General features: G+C 41.4%; 5 protein-coding genes across 6 annotated transcripts; 2 read left to right on the forward strand and 3 right to left on the reverse strand.

Moving 5' to 3' along the window:
• Nucleotides 1-323: 323 nt before the first annotated feature.
• On the reverse strand, nucleotides 324-2,181 carry LOC130374910 (small integral membrane protein 10-like protein 2A). Its single transcript, XM_056581894.1, has 2 exons — nucleotides 1,776-2,181; nucleotides 324-1,429 (listed from the first exon to the last, which is right to left on the reverse strand). Exons 1-2 carry the CDS (start codon nucleotides 1,953-1,955, stop codon nucleotides 1,409-1,411), a joined length of 201 nt encoding a protein of 66 aa, XP_056437869.1. The 5' UTR covers nucleotides 1,956-2,181; the 3' UTR covers nucleotides 324-1,408.
• A 246-nt stretch (nucleotides 2,182-2,427) lies between these two features.
• Nucleotides 2,428-8,605, forward strand: rac1b (Rac family small GTPase 1b). Of its 2 annotated transcripts, none has more exons than XM_056581875.1 (6): nucleotides 2,428-2,811; nucleotides 3,811-3,882; nucleotides 4,304-4,421; nucleotides 4,859-4,921; nucleotides 5,243-5,402; nucleotides 5,759-8,605. In XM_056581875.1, the coding sequence occupies exons 1-6, from the start codon at nucleotides 2,777-2,779 to the stop codon at nucleotides 5,884-5,886; spliced, it is 576 nt and encodes a 191-aa protein (XP_056437850.1). In that variant the 5' UTR covers nucleotides 2,428-2,776; the 3' UTR covers nucleotides 5,887-8,605. The 2 variants fall into 2 exon arrangements, with proteins under 2 accessions (XP_056437850.1, XP_056437859.1); XM_056581884.1 differs by having other exon boundaries at nucleotides 2,456-2,564.
• Nucleotides 6,757-10,065, reverse strand: stk19 (serine/threonine kinase 19). The gene is made up of 6 exons (XM_056581865.1): nucleotides 9,664-10,065; nucleotides 9,443-9,588; nucleotides 9,123-9,358; nucleotides 8,506-8,603; nucleotides 7,819-7,966; nucleotides 6,757-7,647 (listed from the first exon to the last, which is right to left on the reverse strand). The coding sequence occupies exons 1-6, from the start codon at nucleotides 9,752-9,754 to the stop codon at nucleotides 7,605-7,607; spliced, it is 762 nt and encodes a 253-aa protein (XP_056437840.1). The 5' UTR covers nucleotides 9,755-10,065; the 3' UTR covers nucleotides 6,757-7,604.
• A 3-nt stretch (nucleotides 10,066-10,068) lies between these two features.
• Nucleotides 10,069-15,872, forward strand: dxo (decapping exoribonuclease). Its single transcript, XM_056581843.1, has 6 exons — nucleotides 10,069-10,715; nucleotides 10,998-11,224; nucleotides 11,406-11,625; nucleotides 12,503-12,638; nucleotides 13,033-13,127; nucleotides 13,455-15,872. The coding sequence occupies exons 1-6, from the start codon at nucleotides 10,255-10,257 to the stop codon at nucleotides 13,570-13,572; spliced, it is 1,257 nt and encodes a 418-aa protein (XP_056437818.1). The 5' UTR covers nucleotides 10,069-10,254; the 3' UTR covers nucleotides 13,573-15,872.
• slc25a17l (solute carrier family 25 member 17-like) lies at nucleotides 12,603-21,292 on the reverse strand. The gene is made up of 9 exons (XM_056581854.1): nucleotides 21,028-21,292; nucleotides 20,814-20,874; nucleotides 17,378-17,444; nucleotides 16,815-16,969; nucleotides 16,361-16,477; nucleotides 15,953-16,098; nucleotides 15,663-15,758; nucleotides 15,497-15,579; nucleotides 12,603-15,018 (listed from the first exon to the last, which is right to left on the reverse strand). The coding sequence occupies exons 1-9, from the start codon at nucleotides 21,094-21,096 to the stop codon at nucleotides 14,871-14,873; spliced, it is 942 nt and encodes a 313-aa protein (XP_056437829.1). The 5' UTR covers nucleotides 21,097-21,292; the 3' UTR covers nucleotides 12,603-14,870.
• Nucleotides 21,293-21,571: the final 279 nt, after the last annotated feature.

Raw genomic sequence — 21,571 nt, forward strand, 5'->3', positions numbered from 1 at the left:
TTTTGTCATATTTGTCCTTCTGAAAACGACTTTTCAGTGGGTCGTCCAATGGAATTTAGCCATCCAGCAAATGATTGTTGGACAATAGAATGAGCTAATCTGCAAAATATTTGAAAATGTGTTGCTGTCTCTGACTCCAGACAGAGGTAGTGCCAGTAGGCAGAACTCCTGCCAAGAATTCCAGGAACCCTTTATTTTTCTAGGGATTCCATCTCTGCTCCCTTACATCAATAACAAAGAGAAATTTATGATGGATTTGAGCATGAGTATGAAGCATATTTTTTATTTAAATCTAACACTTTGAACTCAAGTTGTTTACCTACTATACTATATATATGTCATCCAATTTAATGTTAGATTAATAAGGAATGGAATAATAGCTTTGTGATCTTACAAAGAAATTGTATTGTTTGTATTGTTTATTGTTGATGTCATGTTAAATATCCATTAGTTGGAGTCCTAAAGTAAAAGTAGCTTGTCTTTAGGGATCCAAACTCATTGGATGAGTTTGGATCATCCAATGAGGTGAGATAATCAACAATCATCAGAACCAACAAAATTACATTAAATAATCATGAGAAAAATGGAACGCAGATTACGATGAGAACATATTTCCCAAAATGTATCACATTTGGTTGGAAATGTTTTTATTTGGAAATAGAGTTAGATGCAATATCAGTTTTTAACGTACCATATATGGCCATTGAGATTTTGGCCGAGCTCATTGAATGCTCTAAATGGCTGTTGATATGCTATATGATAATTCTGTCAGATAACTTGGTTATCAAACATTCATTTTGCCAACCTTCTTATTTCAAGTGTCCAGTAAACAGAATAAAATAAACGTGCCAGAAGGTGTCATGCAGTGTCAATAATTATATAATTCTACACATCCGTAACAATTGTTCCAGTTTTTTTTTTTGTCATCATTTCACAGGTTAACATGGTAATCCAAATTAACAAAGATGTCAACCTTTGACAATAAAGAGTGGATAGAAAGTCCCAGAGAAACATCAGCTTTCTTTCTCTTTAGGAAACTTCATCACAAATGTCAGTAGGTCCTCGCCATTTGAATAAAAACATAGGGCAGTGTGTCACATCCCACTCTCCATCTGCTGCTTTTTCCATTGACCAAACAGGTAGCCCAACGTCTACAGCAAAGGTAGGACTATGACGGGTGTGTCTCACAACACTCACAGATCAACACCCGCCCCAGGTCACTTTTGGGATGTGTCCTTTCCAAACTAAGGCACCGTGCCTCAGTGACGCAAGCTGAATTGGACACCATTCCTGACATTTTGTGCACTGACATACTCATTTTTGATAGTAGTGTCATCCTTGTCCACATGATCGTCCTCAAGGTACCAGCCACGCCAAGCAGAGGTCCTCAACTCTGAATGAGGGTGGATCAGTGGATTTCGATGTGGACCTATGGATAGAACATATTCGATGTGAATCTTTAGAAAACCTTTTCTTATATCTAAAAGCAACAAGCAGATGACTAGGCAATTCATCAATGAATAACTAAACACATGTCATTCCCACAACTATTCACCCCAAAGAAAATATTCAATTGTGTTTAGGATAATGCAATTGTTGTACGTTAGGAAAATAACAACTTGTGACTCGACAACTTTAGTAGAGTGGCACAGCACAATAAACTTGACGATCTTGACTCAATGTCTAGACCGGTTGGTTAGTAATGGTTAGCATGTGGGCATAGGATGCGCCTGGTCAGTATTTCCATTTGATGTCAATTTAAACATCAGGATTACCTGTAATCTCACATTGAACATCATCGACGCGATGAGGTAGATATAGGGGAACCTGATTCTCAGACGCCATGCAAGATCAAAAAATATCAACAAAGTCCTCGTCAACCCTTTGGAAAACACTCCATAGGACCGACCGGCGGATCCCGAAAATCTTAAAACTAAATACGACAGACCCGCCATAAAACGAAGTCAGCAACACAATGGCAAATGCTACCGTATTGTTAAGGTGTGCCCACTTAACTAACAGAAATACGGTACGTTCGAGTTCATATTTATGTCATTGACATGCTATCAATTGTCGTTATTGCTGGTACATTGAAGTGGCTACTCCACCCAAAATCGACGGCTGCTCCCGTTTTGGTCATTCCGAGGACTTTTACAGGGACACACGGATGTCAGTTCAGTTTGTTTAAGAGACGTCACTTCCTCCACTTGTGGGTGTGTCACAACCAAAGCGGTCCGCAATAAATGTATTATAATGAATTAAAATGTTTTAACGAGTATTTGTAATTGCATCCTTTCCTCTGATGGTCCTAAATTATTCATTTAGGATGACGGCTATAATGTCAACATGCGAAGGCCGTGTGATCGAAATTACTCTAAATTGCCCCATGTGAAAGGTCTGTGTGGGCGTAGCCTAGCCGGCTAGCTGTTGTATAGGTGTACCGGATACAGCATATAGTGTGTGTGGCTGCCTCAGGTTTTTTTTTTTCCTGTCAGGGGTGGTGGCCGCTGATGTTTTGCTCCACTCTGCATGACAAGCTCTCCAAAGCATGGGAATGTTGGGAGGTGAATTTTCCGCAAAGTAATTCGAAAGTTAATTCATAAGTTATTGTATTATCTAAAAGAAGTACACTGCCCCCGATGTTATTATTCTGTGGAGTTACACTGTGATCCGCAAGGCTGTTCAGGGAGTTTTAACAGCAACCAAGTTTGGACAAAAGAGTCGTGCGCTATCGTTAGCCGGGTGCCGAGCAGAAGACATTCCTCCACCCAGCGCGATGCAGGCCATAAAGTGTGTCGTTGTAGGGGACGGGTAAGAACAAGCCAGTTATGTTGTTTTATCCCCCTACATGAAGGACTATAATGTATCAGGGACAGCCAGAAAATGTTTATAAAGTGCAGGTCGTTGTGCATGGTGTTTATGATTAATTGAAGCCAATTTGAGCCACAATTAATGGTTATGTAGGTTACCTGTCTCCACCTGTAACAGTTACCTGCTTTCTTTGTATAACCACACCAGAGAGACTCGTTTTGACTGGATTGCACACCAGACCAGTACCAATAGATTTTTATGTACCAAGGAGCTAGGAAAAAAACGATTTATGAAATCCTTTGTAGTGTACTGAAAGAATCCAGTTAATCCAAATCATTTTATTTGTGCGTGTAACTTTTGTTCTCCAGATATTTTGAATGGAAAACAGGTCGGGTATTGTGTTTTATTTATAGATATAGATATAGAGAGGTGAAGAAACATATGGGGAAACTGTTGTTGTCGCCCTGTAGAGCAAACGGTGGCGAGGTTAGAAGGAGCTACAGCTGTTTAGCCAGTACTCTGTTGACTGAGTCGTAATATTCAACTTGGTCTTGTGGGTGTGGTAAATACCACAGTTGGAGAGTCACTACTGGCATACTTCAACCCCACTAGCAACCTTGCTGGCCAATGGCCATGAAAGAAATGTAGGTGCAAAAATGCTTTAATTACCATGCAATTAAAGTATGTTAACTCTGTTCAGACATTCTAAACACACCAGGATTATGGTTGTCAAACCTGTGATGTAATCTCAACCTTTTCCTGTGTGGTGGTGGGCTAACGGTACTTTTCTTTTTCCTTTTTTTTTTTCATAATTAAAAACACAAAAGTCTGTTCACTGACTAAAGTTACTGGATGACTTGATCCCTCCTGGGAGTGAACAATGCAGTCCCAAGGGACCAAACTTTAGACTTTGGACTAATGTAATGCGTTACTGTTTCTGTGTTTTGGGGGAGTAAGTTCTGGAATGCTGAAACTTGTCTTTCTTCCTCCCAACCTCAGAGCTGTGGGGAAAACATGTCTACTCATCAGCTACACCACCAACGCCTTCCCGGGAGAGTACATCCCCACTGTGTGAGTATCTGTTGGGGTTGGAGTTGGGGTGGCGTGGAGTTTTTTTTTAGCCTTTCATTACCACGCTGTTAAATATGTATGCAATGTTAAAGTTTGCATACATATAAGATAATGCATAGACATGTCATTCCATTAAGTCCTCACATTAGCTTATTGTCAAACAGGTACTTTTTAAACCAAGGTCACTTTCCCCCCCAAAAAATAGAAAACATGGAAGTATGGGTTCATTACACATATCGCATTAATTTGCCAATTTTATTTTTGGGTTGTATCCTTAAATAGTGTGTGTGTGTGTGTGTGTGTGTGTGTGTGTGTGTGTGTGTGTGTGTGTGTGTGTGTGTGTGTGTGTGTGTGTGTGTGTGTGTGTGTGTGTGTGTGTGTGTGTGTCCAAAACTAACTCAAACACCATCTCACCCTAAAGGTTTGATAACTACTCAGCAAACGTGATGGTAGATGGGAAGCCGGTCAACCTGGGCCTTTGGGACACAGCGGGACAAGAGGACTACGACCGACTCCGCCCACTGTCCTACCCACAGACGGTACAACACTTGATAATAACCTACTATTGTACCTATGATTGCACAAGCAGGTGGTGTTTTGCGTGAGAGATTTGGAGCCACTTTTATCACACGAAAAGCACTGCTCAGCAGGCAGAGACAGAGGGCTATGTGTGTGTGTGTGTGTGTGTGTGTGTGTGTGTGTGTGTGTGTGTGTGTGTGTGTGTGTGTGTGTGTGTGTGTGTGTGTGTGTGTGTGTGTGTGTGTGTGTGTGTGTGTGTGTGTGTGTGTGTGTATGTATGTATGTATGTATGTATGTATGTATGTATGTATGTATGTATGTATGTATGTATGTATGTATGTATGTATGTATGTATGTTGCACTAACTAACATGTGGATAATTTTGTTGTTTGGTAATGTTTCTGTTTTTTTATTTTTCATTGATGAGCTCTGATTACTTCTTGTCTCTACCCACCAGGATGTGTTCCTCATTTGTTTCTCACTTGTGAGTCCAGCGTCGTTTGAGAACGTTCGCGTCAAGGTGAGTTGTCCTGGGGATTCTTGGCTAATGGCAATAACCACCAGGGGGAGTTTGATTAACCATTATGGAAAAAAAAACAATCCTCTAGTGACATCCAGATGTCCGATAGAGCAGCCTAGCTGGTTAAATCCACTAGGTAGCCGTGAAAGAATTATCAGAAAACAATATTTTCTCCAAATGGGCCATTACATTCTTGTTGATATGCATATGTTTTAGAGTCCAACGCATGTGTCGACAATTTGTCACTTCATTTGTACACTTTTGACCGTGTCCACCAGATTATCTCAATAAGGACATTAGACGTAATCTTTGTCCATGCAGTGGTTCCCTGAAGTGAATCACCATTGTCCCAATACTCCCATCATCCTGGTGGGAACCAAGCTGGACCTGAGGGAAGACAAGGAGACATGCGATAAGCTGAGGGACAAGAAGCTCAGCCCCATCACCTATCCCCATGGCCTGGCCATGGCCAAAGAGATCGGTAAGCTGATGTCCCTGCTGATGAGTTCTCACTGGGAATTGTATTCCTGTTCAAGGACAGTGCCCTGTTTGACTCGAAGCCAAAAAGTGCTGGGGTTTCTGAGCGACACGTCCACTCCCCTACCTGAAGTGTAAACTTAATGTTGTGTATCTAAATTTGCTAAGTGACTCCATCGTAAACAACACCAGGGCTAAATGAGTCAAGTTGCATAGTTTATTTTGAGATTCAAAAAAATCCTTTGAAAAGGCCTTGTTTGTATTTATTTAATTGCATCTTGTATGTCCGCCAAGAGATGATAATTCTGTCTGTAGCATGGGAATCCCCAATTCACATCAGCCCCGTGTTCCCCTTCCCAGGGTTGGTGAAGTACCTGGAGTGCTCCGCCCTGACCCAGCGCGGCCTTAAAACGGTGTTTGACGAAGCCATCCGGGCGGTTCTGTGCCCCCCACCGAAAAAGAAGAAGAAGAAGTGTTCACTCCTCTAAGCGTCCGCACTCACCAGCCCTGCCCAGTGTCATGGGGGCGTAGTGAGTGGTTTGCAAGTCGCCAGGTTAGGAAATTACACCTGAATACCATACTCCTCTAACAGACTTTACTGCTATGATGTTCTTCTGCCTTTTACAACCCTCTTTCATGACTCGGTAGCAGTACCAACACTTCCAATCAGTTTTTGACGTAGTGTAGTTAGTTTCCAGGACATGACCCTGTATTGCTACCACACACACGCATTTAGTAGCGGCCATAAAATGGGGATGACTATGTGATAAAAATTCCTGTGGCCTTTAGTAGGTAGTGCACTAATGGACCATGGAATGTTTGAATTTGTTCACCCACTGGGATTCCATTTTGTTTGTTTACAGTCGTAGTGGTTTCTTTTGATTCGAAACAGATGTTGCCAAATACATTCTGCAGACATGAAATGCTGTTTTTAAGTAGACGCTTTGATGTCTCAAATGTACACCTCCATGTGTAGTGAATATTTTTTTTGCTGCACTACTTTCTGCCGATGGTGGATCAGCTTTGAGATTGAAGGGAATTTATTGGTCCCATTAAGATTTTATGAGTGCAGTCACCGAAGTAAAAAACGGGCTAACTTGTAGTAAATGTATATGAAATGAATGTGCCCATATTATTCTCAATCTACCATTAATGTACAACCATGAGTGCTTCTTATGCCCCATTCCAAGCACAATAACATCATCAAGTGCATCTTTTGAGGTGTCTCAGATCTAATGTTATACGATCTAGAACACAATTGTTTCATTAATTCAACCTGGGAACAGGGGGTTCCCAGTATTGTCTGGATATGCCTCTTGGGCCCTGTACACTACAGCATACTGTATTATTAGTTCCTGTATTAGGTTATTTAACTATATTTGGGTGAAGGGTAACAAAACCAGAGTAGCCTTTGGTCTAAACATGGGCATTTTTTTTACTTGTTTTCGTAGCACAATTGATTATAGCAGTACCATTGCTGGTGATGTCGTCACCCATTGACAGCATCCAAGCTCCTGTCAATTATGGTGTAATATACATTTTTTTCATTGTTTGGTTTATTTGTTCCTTCACTAAGTTCACTCACTGTACCGTGAAATTAACACTATGAATTTATTGTTTACCTCCTACAATTAACACTACCTTAATCTCCCTAAGAGCTTAGCTTTTTGCAATTCTTAAAGTGTATGTGCGTCATGCTGAAATTTATGATTAGAATGCCTTTCTGTTCATGTTGCATATTTACAAATGTATTAACTACTCGATCAGGGTACATGCCCACTGTATGTAATGAGGCCTCACACTCCAGTTTACACCCATGTTGTGACCTTAAGTTTTATGGCTATAGTAATTGAAAGCCCATGTATTGATTGACATGCATTTTTAATTCTTGATATTTATGTTGTATTGGTCATGTAAATTCAGAATGAATGTGAAACACTTGAAAGCGTTGAGTGATCAAGATATCTCCAGATCAGGATCATGTTTGTCTGGCAGACTAGAACACAATGCAAAGGCAAATAAATGCTTAACATGTCAACTTTAATACAAACTATTCTGTAAACCTAATAAGGTTCCTTTTAAAATGTATAAACCCACAAGGTTTTATGAAAATAATAAAAAAAATCATACATATTCATATGCCTTCATTTTGACATGCATTCACTTTAGGCAAAAGGAGATCATCCACATGTTTGGTCCCAGTTATTCAGTCAACAAAGCGCAGCAATGTCCCTGAAGTTGTTGGAATCCTTAAAAAAATAAAATCACATCCAATTTACAATATATACTATACTGTAATTGTATGAAGTTATATTACTTTATACAATTGTTAAATATTGCTCCACTTCAGTTCTTGTTTACAAGATATACTTTATTAATCTCAGAGGGGAAATAAATAATTTGTTTTGAAGCAGACTTACCTTTGAACCAACTCTGCACCTACAATATCATGGATGTGGTATTTCATCTGGAACTTCACTTGAGCATTGGTACGCCTTTCTTCCAGCTGTTCTTTTAATACTTCGCTATACTTTGACTTCTTTATCATGGTGAGCACTGCTTTACGGCCTGATGAAAAAAAATATTTAAGATCCAGGTTAATGGAACCGAGCACACAATGAAGGAGGAACACATTCACCTTTTCAACAAAGTATGGCATTTTGCATCCAAGTCTTAATACTATACTTCTTGTACTATTGTTTATTAGCTGAATCCTCCTAGGTTGACAGGCTATTGCATGCGTAACCACTTAATGGCTGATAGGGTTACCTTGTGATTAATTTACACACCGCTACATTTTAACTGAAATGCTGAGCTGTTTGGTGCTACTTTATGAAATGGTGATGGCAAACATGTCCATGCGTTTCTTCACAGCTCCCAGTTACATAAAGCTGGCTGCCCAACAACGATTAGACATTGCTACATGGACTGATGGCACAATGACTTTGGCACAATCCCATTAATACCTGAAAGATCGCATTATTCCTACATCCATTTATCACTACATTCATGGTCATATGGAAGACAGATTCACTGAAAGCGGTCAGACAGGCAGGCTGGAATGACATGAAAAACCAGATGGTGGTCCCTTAGGTCACAACACCCACCCTGTATCAAGTACTTGGTGAATTTCCCAGAGTTGGGGATGGCGAGCCACCAGCTGCCTGCATCCCTCACAGTAAGGACCCCCGACTTCACAAGTTGCCTGGGGAGAGAAAAGCATACAGACCATTTGTGAGGCCGAAAGAAAAACATTTATAACCCATCAAGCAGTTTCAATACTGGTCATAGTTTATAGCTGGATTAGCATTGGGTGGAATCCTTTATTTGGACAAAACCCTTTAGAATATAATGTTAAATGCTTGGACACTAATCCAAACACTATAGAATGTTGGCCAATGCTGAATGCACAGGTTAAAAAACAAAGCCATTAATGTGCATGGCCCACTGGCCCAGTGGTTGGGCGCTGTGGAAGCAACTCTAAATCATGCTTAGCTTTTATCTTTATCTTACGATATCCCTATATCCGTTTCCAAAGCGATTTACAGCAAACCGCTTTGTATAATGGATACACATTGTTAGGAATCATGTGCAAGGAGGCCTACAAATAGTCCCCGGACACAGGTGATCAAACCTTTCAGTTGGGAATCAAACAACCTAGTTGTCACTACAATATCATACAATATGTACCTATAAAAAGAAATAAGAGCGATTCCATCCATACGTTATTGCAGAGTCTGTGAAGAGGAACTCTTTCAGCATCTGGTCTTTGTTGAAGCTCAGATCCGTACAGGCAGGCAACACACTCTCGAGGAACCTCTCAACCGTTCCTTTTGTGTATTGGCCCTCTTGTGATGCCAAAACTTTGGCTTTATAGTCCGAAGTGAACACAAGTCCAAATGCATCAGAGTCAAAGCCCAGTTGAAACATCAAAAGCTCTCCCTTTTCCCGAAGTTCGCTCTGTAGAAGAAGATAAATAAAAAAGTGTTTCAATATTTGTTGTGTTGCTACTGATGGGGGGGGTGAAGGAGATCTTAATATTACCAGTTGCCTGTCCACTATAGTCTTGTCGTCATGTATGCTGTAAAGTTGATGCTTCAGCACAATTTGAGGCAACGTGTCATTGAATATCTTTCTGGGGAACAGCGTCATAAGGTCCAGCAGGGTGGATTTGATGTCCATCGGTCCATCTAAAAACGAATACAAGTCAGCATAGCAACAATGAGAAGTGAAATAAAACTTAAACGAGCCAATTTCTTTCTTACCGTTATTATTGGTAGCCCCAAACTTCTCTGTAAATACTCTTCTTTTCTTCACTTTAAACGTATCTGAAATGAGGGCTCGTTTTCGATTCATAGCTATAATATGGCGTACAATGCCGTTGACGTGGCCTCAAGAATACAATATCAAGCACCCGAGCATCAGCTGGTCCCTCTTAAGCGTTTGCTAACGCCAAAACACAAATGTTCTACTTTTCATCAGGTCGTAGCTTATATAATGTAAAGCCATGTATTAAGATCGACCATAAGTTAATTTATGATGTAATTTGGGTCGATTCGTTTTTAAATAACTTAGTTATTATAAATAAAAGCAAAAACAACGTGTTCAAAACAAACAGTTACAAAACAGATTGAAGCTCTTCTTCTGTGGTGTTAAATGAAGTTTGCGTTTCACACACTCCCTCCCTAGTGGTCAACATGAATTCTGCATTCCGTACACAACCGGAAGTGTTTTTTTAGAACATGTCCAGGTAGCATGAGCTAAAAACATTGGGCTAATAATACGATCGCAATTCGTATTAAGTAGCCTTTTCGGGTTGGAACTCATGCAATACTGTGGGTTGACTGTACGCTGCAATGGACCAACATGGACGCAAAGTGAACCCTCCACCCTCCGGTTACAAAAATCACAGAAGAAACATGGATAATGACACTTTGAGTGTAAACCCTAAACGCTTTAGGCCAAGCCATTCGCCGGACCGAGCTGATCCAGCACCTCTCTCCTCCTCAGCATCTTCATGCCGGGCTTTGAGTACCAGGCGGCAATTATATGAAAAACCCTTTCCAGTTTACAAACAGCCTGTTGAAGTGGGGTCTTTTTCACTGGACTCTGAACGTAGGTTCTTCAATGACGCAAGGCAAATTAGATATTTTGTGGAGCCGCCTTCCAGGCCTGACTTTAACCTAAGGGATGGCTACAAGGACCGGTTTGTAAAGAGAGACGACAGTATAAAGGAGAAACTGGATCACATCCTTCGGTGGATTCTAGCCAACAAATCAAAGCTCGAGTCCCGTGTGGCTGCAGCCTCATCATCACCGTAAGTGCTCTGACTACTCATAAGACGTCTGTATCGTCCAATTTTCTTTCACACTATAAAAGGGATCAACACTACAGTAAACAGAATCACACAGATTCCAAGCACAGCAACCTAGTAGGACACGCCCACTTGTGATGTCAGAAGAGGCATATTTTCAAAACGACTTGTAGCGGCTAATCACACTCACACCTGGTGGTATAATATGTCACCTTTAAAGGTTTATGTTAATGGTCGTTGGGAGCTTGACTTGTGTGATATCGGTCTATTTTCTAATGCTGTTAGGGCGTTGGGGGTGGACGTTGTCACATGGCGCGGACATCTCACCAAGCTTCTGACCACGCCATACGAGACGCGGGAGGGCTGGCTGCTGGCAGCCACCCTGTTCAGAGGAACCCTTTACCTCAGCGAGGTGGAGACGGAGGCCTCGCGCCGCGATACAGAAAACCGCACGGAGCGGCACCAAGAGATGATGTACTGGGGCTACAAGTTTGAGCAGTATCTATGTGCAGGTAGGCCAACGTACACCTGTAGGTTTAGGACATGGTTCTGCATAATCTACAAAACCCGCCATTGCTAGACGCTAGACCACTCAAAGTAGGAATTGCTTTCCCTTTTGATAAAGGGTTATGCTAAAATAGATAGTAATTATGATGATGAGTACATGTGATATGTGTAATCTTGACTCCGTAGAGGACATGAAGGCCTCCCCAGACCCAGGCGGCGTGGTAAATACCAACGAGGCTTTCTGCACCGTGGTCCAGACCAAGCTGGCCGACCACAAGCTGCTCTTCTCAGGCGAGGTAGACTGCCGGGACAGAGGGCCCAAGTCCCCTGCCGCCCCTGCCTGCTACATCGAGCTGAAGACCTCGGCGGAGATCTGCACGCCCAAACAACGGAGTAATTTCCACAGGTAGGCGGTTTCTGCTGCTCTTCCTGTCTGTAGGAGAGCTGCACTCTATTGTTGCTTTTCAGTCATTTAGCAGAAGCAGGTTTCCAAGAAGCATCCATAGTCATGAATGATTTTTGATACCTTTATGAGCAGGTAGCGGTTGGGCGTCTTGCTTTATCTGCTCTACAGGGTGAGTGTGGAGGTCAGGGTTTGAACCAGGAACTTTTCGGCTAGGAGTACTCTTTAACCACTTGGGCAGTTTATTCAGACGCTTTATAGGTCATTTGAACTCATGCATTTCACCTAGATCACTGATTCATATTACAACGGTAGAAAGTAATGCAAGTGTAATATCTGTGCGTGCTTTGTGGATTAGTAAAGTATTTTACTTTAGTGTATGCTAAACGTGAACCTCCTAAGATGGCGCAATTTGATTTGTTCGCTATCTCGAATATTGGGCAATATCTAATGATTGAGATCTCAAACTCAGGATATTGTTTTCAGCATGCGTGACAGTCATCTTGTCACGCTAATAGAAACAAATGAACCTCTAATAAAAACTAATAAATCTTGGCAAAAGGTGTTATCTTGTTTCTTTTTGAAGTGTTCACGTGTAATATATACTAAACAATTATTTACCTCAGGCTCCTTGAATAGTGGGGAATAGCCCCAAAGCGAACAAGGCTTTTCAGGTCGGGAAGGATCTCTAGTTATTTGATCCCGTTCATTTGCTTGCTTCCATGGCTGCAGCATGCTGTGTATGCGTGCCCATTTTTTAAATATCTGGCAACCCAGGGTCTGAATCATAACACATAGGCCAACAAAGAAATGTGTTTGAATTTCAAGTTGTTTATAAACCATATCCTTCCCCATTCTTGGTGGTTGCTTTTGTCTTCAGATTCAAGCTGCTCAAGTGGTGGGCCCAGTCCTTCCTCCCGGGAGTCCCTCGTATCGTCGCAGGCTTCCGGGATCCCGACGGCCTGGTTGTCGGGACGGAGACCATTCACATCTCCCAGATTTCACATCTTATCAAGGTACTGATTGATCCAGCCAGGGCCTGATCATATTATATTGACAACTAGGGTGTTTGACTCCCAGCTTAAGGGTTTTTGATTAGATCGCTTGTGTCCGCAGTCTACCTGTAGGACTCCTTGCACGATTCCTAACACTCTTTATGTATTATTCAAAGCAGTTTATTCTTAATCACTTTGGATAAGATATATAGAGGTATGGTAAGATAAATATAACTGAATTAAAAGGTTTTATTTAGAGATGCTTGATCACTGCCCCAACACTGGCCTAGCCTGTCATACCCATTGATGGCTGGTTTTTAACCTTGGCTCATTAGGAAGGTCTCTGCGCTAAATCGACTGCACGTCAGAATGGAAACTTCATGGCCCTGTATTCTGTTTTATGACATTATTTCAGAATGAATACAACTGCTGGAAACCCACCGTGTGTATGAACTTCTGCTGTGAGTTTCTGTCCTTCGTCCGGACGGTGGTCAGAGAGGACAGCCCCAGGTGAGCCACAGTGGTGTGGAGAGATATTTGGTGTGCTGAAGGCCAGAACCATAATACCTAAATAATCACCCAAATCCTAGCTCAAATGTCAGGGGATAAGAATTATCAGGTAAAATTGGCAAAGAAAATAAATCGGACGGATATGGGGTTGGACTGTAGATCAGGTTATATTAGCTTGAAGACATACCTTATAAAAACATACATAAATGATGCAAATATAAAAAATACAATGTTTAGTCATTTTAGAGGGAACATTTAAAATGTTCACTGCATTGATCCTCCTGTGATTGATCAGTCCTTTAAGCGAGTGAATCATTTCCCCCCCAGGGTGGTGCATCTGTTCTCCTGGGACCCCCACCAAGACGTTACCTACACCGTTCACAGAGACTCCAGCTACTGCTTCCTCCCTCCCTGGTATGTGGAGGGGATGGGGTCCCCACACTGACCCCAGCCGAACTAGGCCCCTCCCCTTGGGGGTCAAACCCAACTGGTTGTCCTCCAAGAGACTGTCTGTCAATGCCAGCCTACTATTACCAAGAGACTTTGATCACCAATTTGTTGGTCTGTTTAGCAGAGGTGGCTAGATGTGGCATCACTAGTCATATGTGATGTTGTGGACTTCCACAAGAATGAAATTATTATTTTATTAAGGTAACAGGACCGTAATAACAGAACAATGCCACTGTATGCTTTGGTTCTCCCCTTTTAATCCCAGGCTCTCAAGCAATATGTTTCTGTTCCAAAACAATTGTACAATCATCAAGACATTAGTAAACGTAACCTTAACAAAGGCACATGGATTATTACAATAACTCTTCATGTACTTATTTCGTTAACATGATTAAATATCAGTAAATGTGAAAGGGTTAGTAAAAAAGGTTTGTGGAATATTACAATAACATAATGCGACTGTGTACTGAATTTTATAATAAATTATATGTGAATTTTTCTAACTATTTGATTATTACTGTTGAGGTTGCCTGAGGTGTAATGAGAAATACCTTTTGTAAAAAAAATCGACTCAACATTTTCTCTCCAAACGTAAGACATAATTTGAGGAGAGCGAATTTACAGAAGATCAGAACATAAATACATAACCCTTTGGTCTTTTTCCTATACCCAGTGTATAGTTATGAAATTGGGTAAAGCCATTGGCTGACTTGCACCCAACATAACAGTTAACGTTGGAGTGACAACTCGTGAAGCAGTAAGATAGTTCAAAAGACAACACACAGAAATAATAAATTAACAATTTTTTAGTTGAATTAGGATAAATACTCTTGTTTGATGTTTGTTATTAATAAGAAACCACATGGAGTGTTTTCCTTTCAATTTACATCATAAATGTATATTGACATTAGTAAAAAAAAATCCCAAGACAAAAGGGACTATTTTATTAAAAGCCAACCCCTAGAGCTAATTTCTCATTGGCTATGGATAAAGAATGATAATCTGCAGACTGTATCAGCTCTCCAACCCCAAACTCATCACCACGACAGATTTCATTAATAAAAATGCTTACTACGGTGTAATCGTATAATTTAGTTAATTAATTGAGGGTGCCACCAGAGGGCGGCCCCTAGACATTTGCCGCCCTAGGCGATTATTATATTTTTTCTTCCTCCATGGGTCCCTCAAGGCGTCTGGGCCCCGGTGCAGTGCACCGGTTGCACCGTCGATATTTACGCCACTGGCAAGCACATCCCAGGGAAGCAATTAAAGCGGACAGAGGGGTAATGGTCATCAGTGCTTCATGGCCTTGTTGATGCGCATCACTTTAAACGTGGCTGTGGTGATCTTCTCGTACACCACAAACATGAGGGCTGCCGTTAGCACCGTCTGCAGCAGCTTGGCCTCCAGGCCTTTGTACAGGCCAAGGAAACCATGTTTCCTGTGTTTAAGAGGACAGATTTCAGGCAACTTCAAAAAGCTATCCTGTAATATGTGTGTGTTATGGCACTAATAGGCTTTCATCACAATATAAATATTATAGTAGGAGGCAAAAAAAGGTGTAGCTCATTCGTTTTATCGTGGGTCTGAAATACTACGGTCACGTGGGATTTACATCTGCTTTCTTCACTAACCTGAACCATATTAAAAAAGTTGAAGCCGTTCTAAATGTTAAGAAAATAATGACTTGATTCTCATGCTGAGCTAATGGTTACCAACAGGCTTGAGTGAGCCAGCACTATGTAACCATAGCTACAGTCCCATACATTTGAAGTTTTGAACACAAAGGTAATGTTCATTATAATTGAATTATCAATTTGATTCATAAAGCACAGGTGTGATTCATGGATAAAACAATGACAACAGCGGGCCAAAGATCCCTGATCCCTGGGCTAAGTAAAAAAAAAGCCTTGACTTACTTTATTCTATCCATCAGCAGAGCCACTATGCTTCGCAGACTTGCAAATGCTCCTCCCTTACCATCGCCCTTATACTGGCCAAACTGGTGAACAAACAGGTCCATTTCAGGATTCCATGGTTACAGATAATGGATATTGTTTAATTTAGATGCAGTCTTAGTTTTACCCTGAGAATGGCCTGCACTGTCTGCAGAGGATAGGTTCCCGTGGTAGCAACAGCCTTGGCAACGGCCCCAATCACAAAGATTTCTGCCGATGTTATCTGTAACACACACACTTTTTCAATACGTAAATGAACACATCTTCATGTTATAGCCTTAAACCAAAATCAATAAACCTACAGCTAGAATAATAGCTAACAACAAATAGCTTGAGGACTTGTTGACCTTTGGTTCAAAAATAAACAAGGAAAGTAAACAAGGATCCCAGGGGGAAATTGTCTCTCTCTCTCCTCACCGCCCGTCCCCCTTTGCCCGCCTTCCTCTTCATGGCCTCATAGAACATGAATTGCACAGCTGGGTTGAAGACCAGGACGAGGGATGGCAGCATGCTGTTCCACAGGGTGGCCACGCCCTCTTCTGATACGATTCGGTAGAAGGCATCTGGGAGGCAAGGGAGGGGGGGTCAAATATAAGATAGAGTGGATATACTTTGTCCATCCCAGATGGGAAACTCATGTGTCATAGCACAAAGTATAATACAGTATTAAGAACAAAAATATTCTTTACCAATATCTACGCATGATAGAGATCATTGACAGCTGTGATAGACTTGGCATTAGGTCTCTGCTACATTATTGAAAATAACACTATAATAATGCTAAGATGGAACCAAGCAATGAAACAATGGGACCAAGCTACCCACCGAAGATTCCTTTGTAGTGTGTCTGGCGGAGGTCCTCGTTTCTGAACTTCGCCCCCTGTAGCTTCAGCCGCGTATTGACCACCCACATGGGTGTGGTCAGGATCACATTAACTGCCCCTGGATGAAGATCATACAGATGTCAGCCATCTAACTGCAAGCCCCTTTCGACTCCCAGCTATCTGCTGTACTCCTACCACCACATGCTCTCCAAAAGACTGAATCAAGGCCCCAAGATGCATCTAAAAATGTACTAATGAGTAGACACTTTGTAAAGTAAATGGACTTGCTCGTAAAGAGTGAAATTTAGATACATGTCTATAAGGAGCAGGAAGAGGATTGGGCATTTGTCTCAAAGATGCCTGCAGTTTGGCGGCAGAAATTGGGGTAATATATGCCACTGGTTAGACACTATCGGACTATCTTGAGTCTGATCCCTTCTGGAGGGTCTTCTAACCTGACACAACGCCCATGAGCAGGTCTGTAGCCGGCCTTGGCCTCCCCGGGCCTGCACTGGCCAGCTTCTTCAGAGTGTTGAAGGTGTAGAAGTAGACAAAGTTGGAGCAGCAGAGACTGGAGATGACTGGGAACCATCCCCTGTATAGAGACAGTCTGGAAAACAAGCAGTGGTTATACATGTCGTGTCCCTTGAGCATGACATATGTTGAACGTTTACTTTATAGACTTTTTTCCAATGTGTCTAAACAACTGGAATTACGTTCAATGAGGGTTTTGGTATCCTACTTTTGTTCGACCATATTTTGTCATTCATTTTTAAATGTACTGTATGTAGTGCATTATAAATAATGAAAATGTGATTCAAATGAATGCTTGTGTTTTTGTTCAAGTGTGTGGTGTGTTTATTGCAGTGTATTATGTGTAACTGCAATTTCAACTGCAGTAGATTTTTTCAAATAAAGCTAAGGATTTGGACTATGCACTGTAGCACAAAAACTAAAGCCCTGACCCCGAAGGAAAAAATGGTTGCTGAGAGATTATGTGTTATGAAACACTACTCACACGCCTTCCTCCTTTGCTATCTCAGCCAGGATGACTGGGGTTGATTTCGATTTTCGATTTTCATCAACTGAGAACACATTTAAAGTGAAACTTTATATACAACAATCTGAAAGTAGAGCACCATTAAATAAGGTGTTTAATAATACCAACAAGAGATTTTGAATCAATAGACAATCAATAGGTTTAGAGCTCAGCAGGGCTGCTATCTTTTGGTCTCTCCGATAAGACTAGGGTTGCCAACTATCAGAAATTAAAATAAGGGACGCTCACCACGGGCCCGACTCCTGTGGGGCGGGGCGCCCGCAGCAGTGGTATGTTTTATTTTGTGCTGGTGTTTTTAGTAAAGGGTTGATCAAGAAAGGAATTAGTCATACTTAAAGCTTGAAATGCTTTATTATCACATAACATTCTCTTATAAAGTGCAGTCAATTAAATATTGAATGAAATCTCTTTGTGTGGCGTGTGCAGCAATGAACTTTTAAAATATAAACTAAATAAACGGAGAACTTCATGTTACTTTTTAAGTGCATAACTATAGGGACTCTCTTTGAACATTTTTACAAAAAAAAACAGTACAAATAAACAACAAAAACACTTATAAACTTATGTAAAAAAAGAAAGTGCAAAACATTACTCCTTCCCTCAACATTACTCCTCCCCTCAAAACTGTTACTTCTTTTTACAGGTGTACTTCTTGTTACTCCTTGCAGCACTGAGTAACTCTTTGTCTTTCAAAGCGCTGTTGTAAAACTCTGAACAGGACTGCTCAAAGTTGAGAGTGATCAGCAGCTCACTTCTCATGAGCTCTGTGGAGAACCTATTCCTGCAGTCACTCCATTTGTTGGCCATTCTGGAGAAGATCCTTTCCACACATCCAGTGGATGCTGGGATGCTCAGGATGTGTCTGGTGATAGACAGCATGTTTGGCAGGTCAGCTACTCGAAAGAGAGCCACCCACCTGGCAGCCACACCTTTGGACTTCCATTCATCTTCAGCATCTTCTTTGAGCTTCTTCAGAATGGGTTTTGCTTTGGAGCATTCATCATAAAGTTCATCCATGTTGACTTTATGGATGACGTTGAGCTTGGTGGTCACCCTCTCAATGTCAGCAAAGGTCATGGTGCCATGGTGCAGAGAGAGAGGTTGCAGTGAGAACAACCAGTAGTCTTCCGAAAAGTTGAACCATTTCTCAACATATGAGAGTGCTGTGTTGAGGAATACAGTAAAATCTGCCCTTGCCATGTCAGCATCAAGTGGACGGAGACGCTGCAGCTTCAATTTAGTTAAGTAGCCATAGAACTGTTAATCTCGTCTCTGTGTGAGCTTTTGCTTGAAGTTTTCCATGATGGAATATAACTCAACACAGGTGGTTTCATCACTCTCCAGCTTCTTTACAACTTCCTCAAAGAGAGAGAGGATATTATTGCAGAAAAGAAGGTAAACCTCCACAATGTCTCCATCTTCCTCAGTTGAGTCCTCACTGAAATTTAACAATGCTCGAAGTTGTTTGGGACACTCCTCCCCCCAGGCTGATGAAGTACGATTTCAGTGCAATCCAGGTTTGCATTAGCCAGGTGATGGCTGGATCAAGGGAGAGCCACCTGGTTGTGACATGTCGCAGAATTTCCTGGAACGCAACATCACAAAACCTGCAAAACTCTTTGAGTGATTCTCTTCGTTTGGCAGATGTGGAAAAGAAGGCATAGACCTTCAGCACAACATTTTCCACATCTACAGTGAGCTGGTCAAGAGCATGCTTCACTGTGTTGTTCACAATATGGGCATGGCAGTTTCCTTGCAGCAGATCTTTTTATTACTTCTTCCAGTTGGTGAAGACAGAGTCTTGAATTCCATAATTCACATTTGTGTTGTCTGCAGTGCACTAAATGCTGTCACATGATCCAACGATAAGCCAAATTTGTCAAGCGACTGCTCTATGAGAGCTACAATCCCAGCAGCGGACTCATCTGCATTTTCAATGAAATCCAGCATTTTGTTGGTGACCCCGCATTCTGGACTGAAGTATTGAACAGCAAGGGGGAACATCTTCCTGTTGCCTTTATTTGATGCATCTGTCTGAATGGAAAATGGGAGGGGTTTATCTGATGTTAGGGCCTTGAGAACATCAGCCACTGCCTTTGGAGCAAGGACATCTTTAACCACTGCCTCTGCCTTTGTTCTCCCTATACATTTTTTTTTACAATTTTTGAATCCAGGAGAACCTTTTGATTCAGTTTATGTGCACAGTCAACACTGTTGTAGCTGAGGTTGTGTGACTGCGTGGTACACCTGTGTCACCTCAGCTGCGGTAATAGAGAGGAAGAGTGGGATGACATATTGTTGATTAAATTGAACATTTGTCTGCTGCCTGTCTTATGACTTGAAAAGAAGTCAGGTCATCCAAACAGTTAAACCACACTAATAATATAATTGATGTAATGATCACTGAACACTGCATTCCTCAAAAATATAAAAGAATACACAGAAAGCTCTACAAACATTTTTATTCTAGGAAATGTATGTATATTAAAGAATAAAGGTTTTCTTTTAACAAATGTATTTTTTTATTTATTAACTGTTAATCCATTAGTATGATTTGTTCTTTAAATGGCCATATATAATATTTATATACTTCTGTATATTAAATAAATGGTCGTTCATTCGACTTTTAAAACTCAACATCCTAAACAATCAATCAAACCACAACAGTTTACTAAAATAGGCTCTGCCCATGCACTGCGATGTTCTGGCAAAAGCACAACCAGATAGGAAATCAATCACAACATAATGTCCCATACCGTATCAACCTCAGGAGATGATTGGGGTATGAAGAACTGTGACACTGACGCTTGGGTCTTCTGTGATCTTTCGTGTCTGCAGTGTTGCTCTCCTGTTGCATGCTGTCTGATGTCAGACAGCCCACCGTGCGCCACTGAAAACACTCGTCGACATATTTTACAACTTGCCTTGTAAACATCTCCATTGACGCTGTCCAGCCAAGGATGTGCGTCTTCCCACTCACGTCCGTACTTCTGCAAGCGTTTACGCTTTTGAGGACGTGGTGGAGTACCGGGTGTAGCGGGCATTTTTAAAAGGCGCGGGTTTTGTGAGCAGCGCCGGTGTGTGGTGTCTGTCGCTAGGCAACCGCGACCACCACACGCATGCGCAGACACACAGATGACCGGAGCGGGTCTTGCGTAGATCCCGCCGCGACAATTTTGCTGACCGTAGTATTCCCTGTGTTTTGTTTTGATCATTATTGTTAGATTTAGTATTTGTGTGTGTGACAGACATGTGTATTGGACATTTATGGAAATACGGAACAAATTGCGTCCCGTATTGGTTCAATACGGGACGCAAAATTTAATTGCCAAATAAGGGACGATTCCGTATTTTACGGGACGGTTGGCAACCCTAGATAAGACCCCCAACTCACCCTGTAGTCGAAGCCTGGCTGTGTCCAAAGGAAAGAAGACGCTCATTGCTGTCACGCTTCCCTAAATTGGCGACAATCAAGTGTAATGTTTAACTGACGGACAAGATAATAAGTCAACCAATGTTGTTGACATCACTAATGGATGAAACATTCGAACAAAAAGTACAAATAAAAATGTTTTAAATGGTTCGTGTGTGTGAATGTGTTTTCTCACCACTGCCCCCGCTACCGCATGAACGAGCGTCTCGTAGGACAAGATACTAGATGGACCGGTGTTTGACATTTCTGCACTTGCTAAACTAGGATAAATAGCAAACAATATATAAATAAATGGGTACAGAGCAATTTATGAAAACTAGGTAGATATATGATATGGTCCCTCTTTGTGTTGAGTTAAGCAAAACCAAAACAATGGAATGATCTGAAGTATCCCGACTGTGAGAACTGGCGAGTCCTTCTGTGGTAACCCTCCCCTGTCCGAGACGAGAGTGCAAGGCGATAGGCGGGGACATCGCCATCTATTGAGGAGGAGTCTGTTGTGTCATTCTATAAGCAGTAGTAGTTCTCATCACTCTAAACATTTTTGATTTCTTTGACTTTTACTGTTAAATTTAAAATATAGTTCAATATCAATCTTTTTCTGATGCAATGAACGTGAACTTGATCTTTCAATTATATTAAGCTTATGAAAAACATTTAAAAAGAAAATAACTTGTTTACCAACAAGATATTTTATAAAAAAAAACTTTTCAAGCACA

Source organism: Gadus chalcogrammus, chromosome 2, assembly GCF_026213295.1.
Source record: "Gadus chalcogrammus isolate NIFS_2021 chromosome 2, NIFS_Gcha_1.0, whole genome shotgun sequence".
NCBI classification, from domain to species: domain Eukaryota; kingdom Metazoa; phylum Chordata; class Actinopteri; order Gadiformes; family Gadidae; genus Gadus; species Gadus chalcogrammus.

Bases quoted from the DNA above. Each gene is read 5' to 3' on its own strand.
- LOC130374910 (XM_056581894.1), bottom strand. From the start codon at position 1,955: ATGGCGGGTCTGTCGTATTTAGTTTTAAGATTTTCGGGATCCGCCGGT. The intron at 1,430-1,775 runs GTAATCCTGATG...TTCTATCCATAG, and splicing joins TGTTCAATGTGAGATTACAG to GTCCACATCGAAATCCACTG.
- rac1b (XM_056581875.1), top strand. From the start codon at position 2,777: ATGCAGGCCATAAAGTGTGTCGTTGTAGGGGACGG. The intron at 2,812-3,810 runs GTAAGAACAAGC...TCCCAACCTCAG, and splicing joins TGTGTCGTTGTAGGGGACGG to AGCTGTGGGGAAAACATGTC. The intron at 4,922-5,242 runs GTGAGTTGTCCT...TTGTCCATGCAG, and splicing joins TTGAGAACGTTCGCGTCAAG to TGGTTCCCTGAAGTGAATCA.
- stk19 (XM_056581865.1), bottom strand. From the start codon at position 9,754: ATGAATCGAAAACGAGCCCTCATTTCAGATACGTTTAAAGTGAAGAAA. The intron at 9,589-9,663 runs GTAAGAAAGAAA...ATTCGTTTTTAG, and splicing joins TGGGGCTACCAATAATAACG to ATGGACCGATGGACATCAAA. The intron at 7,648-7,818 runs GTAAGTCTGCTT...TATTTTTTTAAG, and splicing joins GGTGCAGAGTTGGTTCAAAG to GATTCCAACAACTTCAGGGA.
- dxo (XM_056581843.1), top strand. From the start codon at position 10,255: ATGGACCAACATGGACGCAAAGTGAACCCTCCACCCTCCGGTTACAAA. The intron at 10,716-10,997 runs GTAAGTGCTCTG...TAATGCTGTTAG, and splicing joins GCTGCAGCCTCATCATCACC to GGCGTTGGGGGTGGACGTTG. The intron at 13,128-13,454 runs GTGAGCCACAGT...TTTCCCCCCCAG, and splicing joins GTCAGAGAGGACAGCCCCAG to GGTGGTGCATCTGTTCTCCT.
- slc25a17l (XM_056581854.1), bottom strand. From the start codon at position 21,096: ATGTCAAACACCGGTCCATCTAGTATCTTGTCCTACGAGACGCTCGTT. The intron at 20,875-21,027 runs GTGAGAAAACAC...TCGCCAATTTAG, and splicing joins ATGCGGTAGCGGGGGCAGTG to GGAAGCGTGACAGCAATGAG. The intron at 15,580-15,662 runs GTAAAACTAAGA...TTTGTTCACCAG, and splicing joins CAGTGCAGGCCATTCTCAGG to TTTGGCCAGTATAAGGGCGA.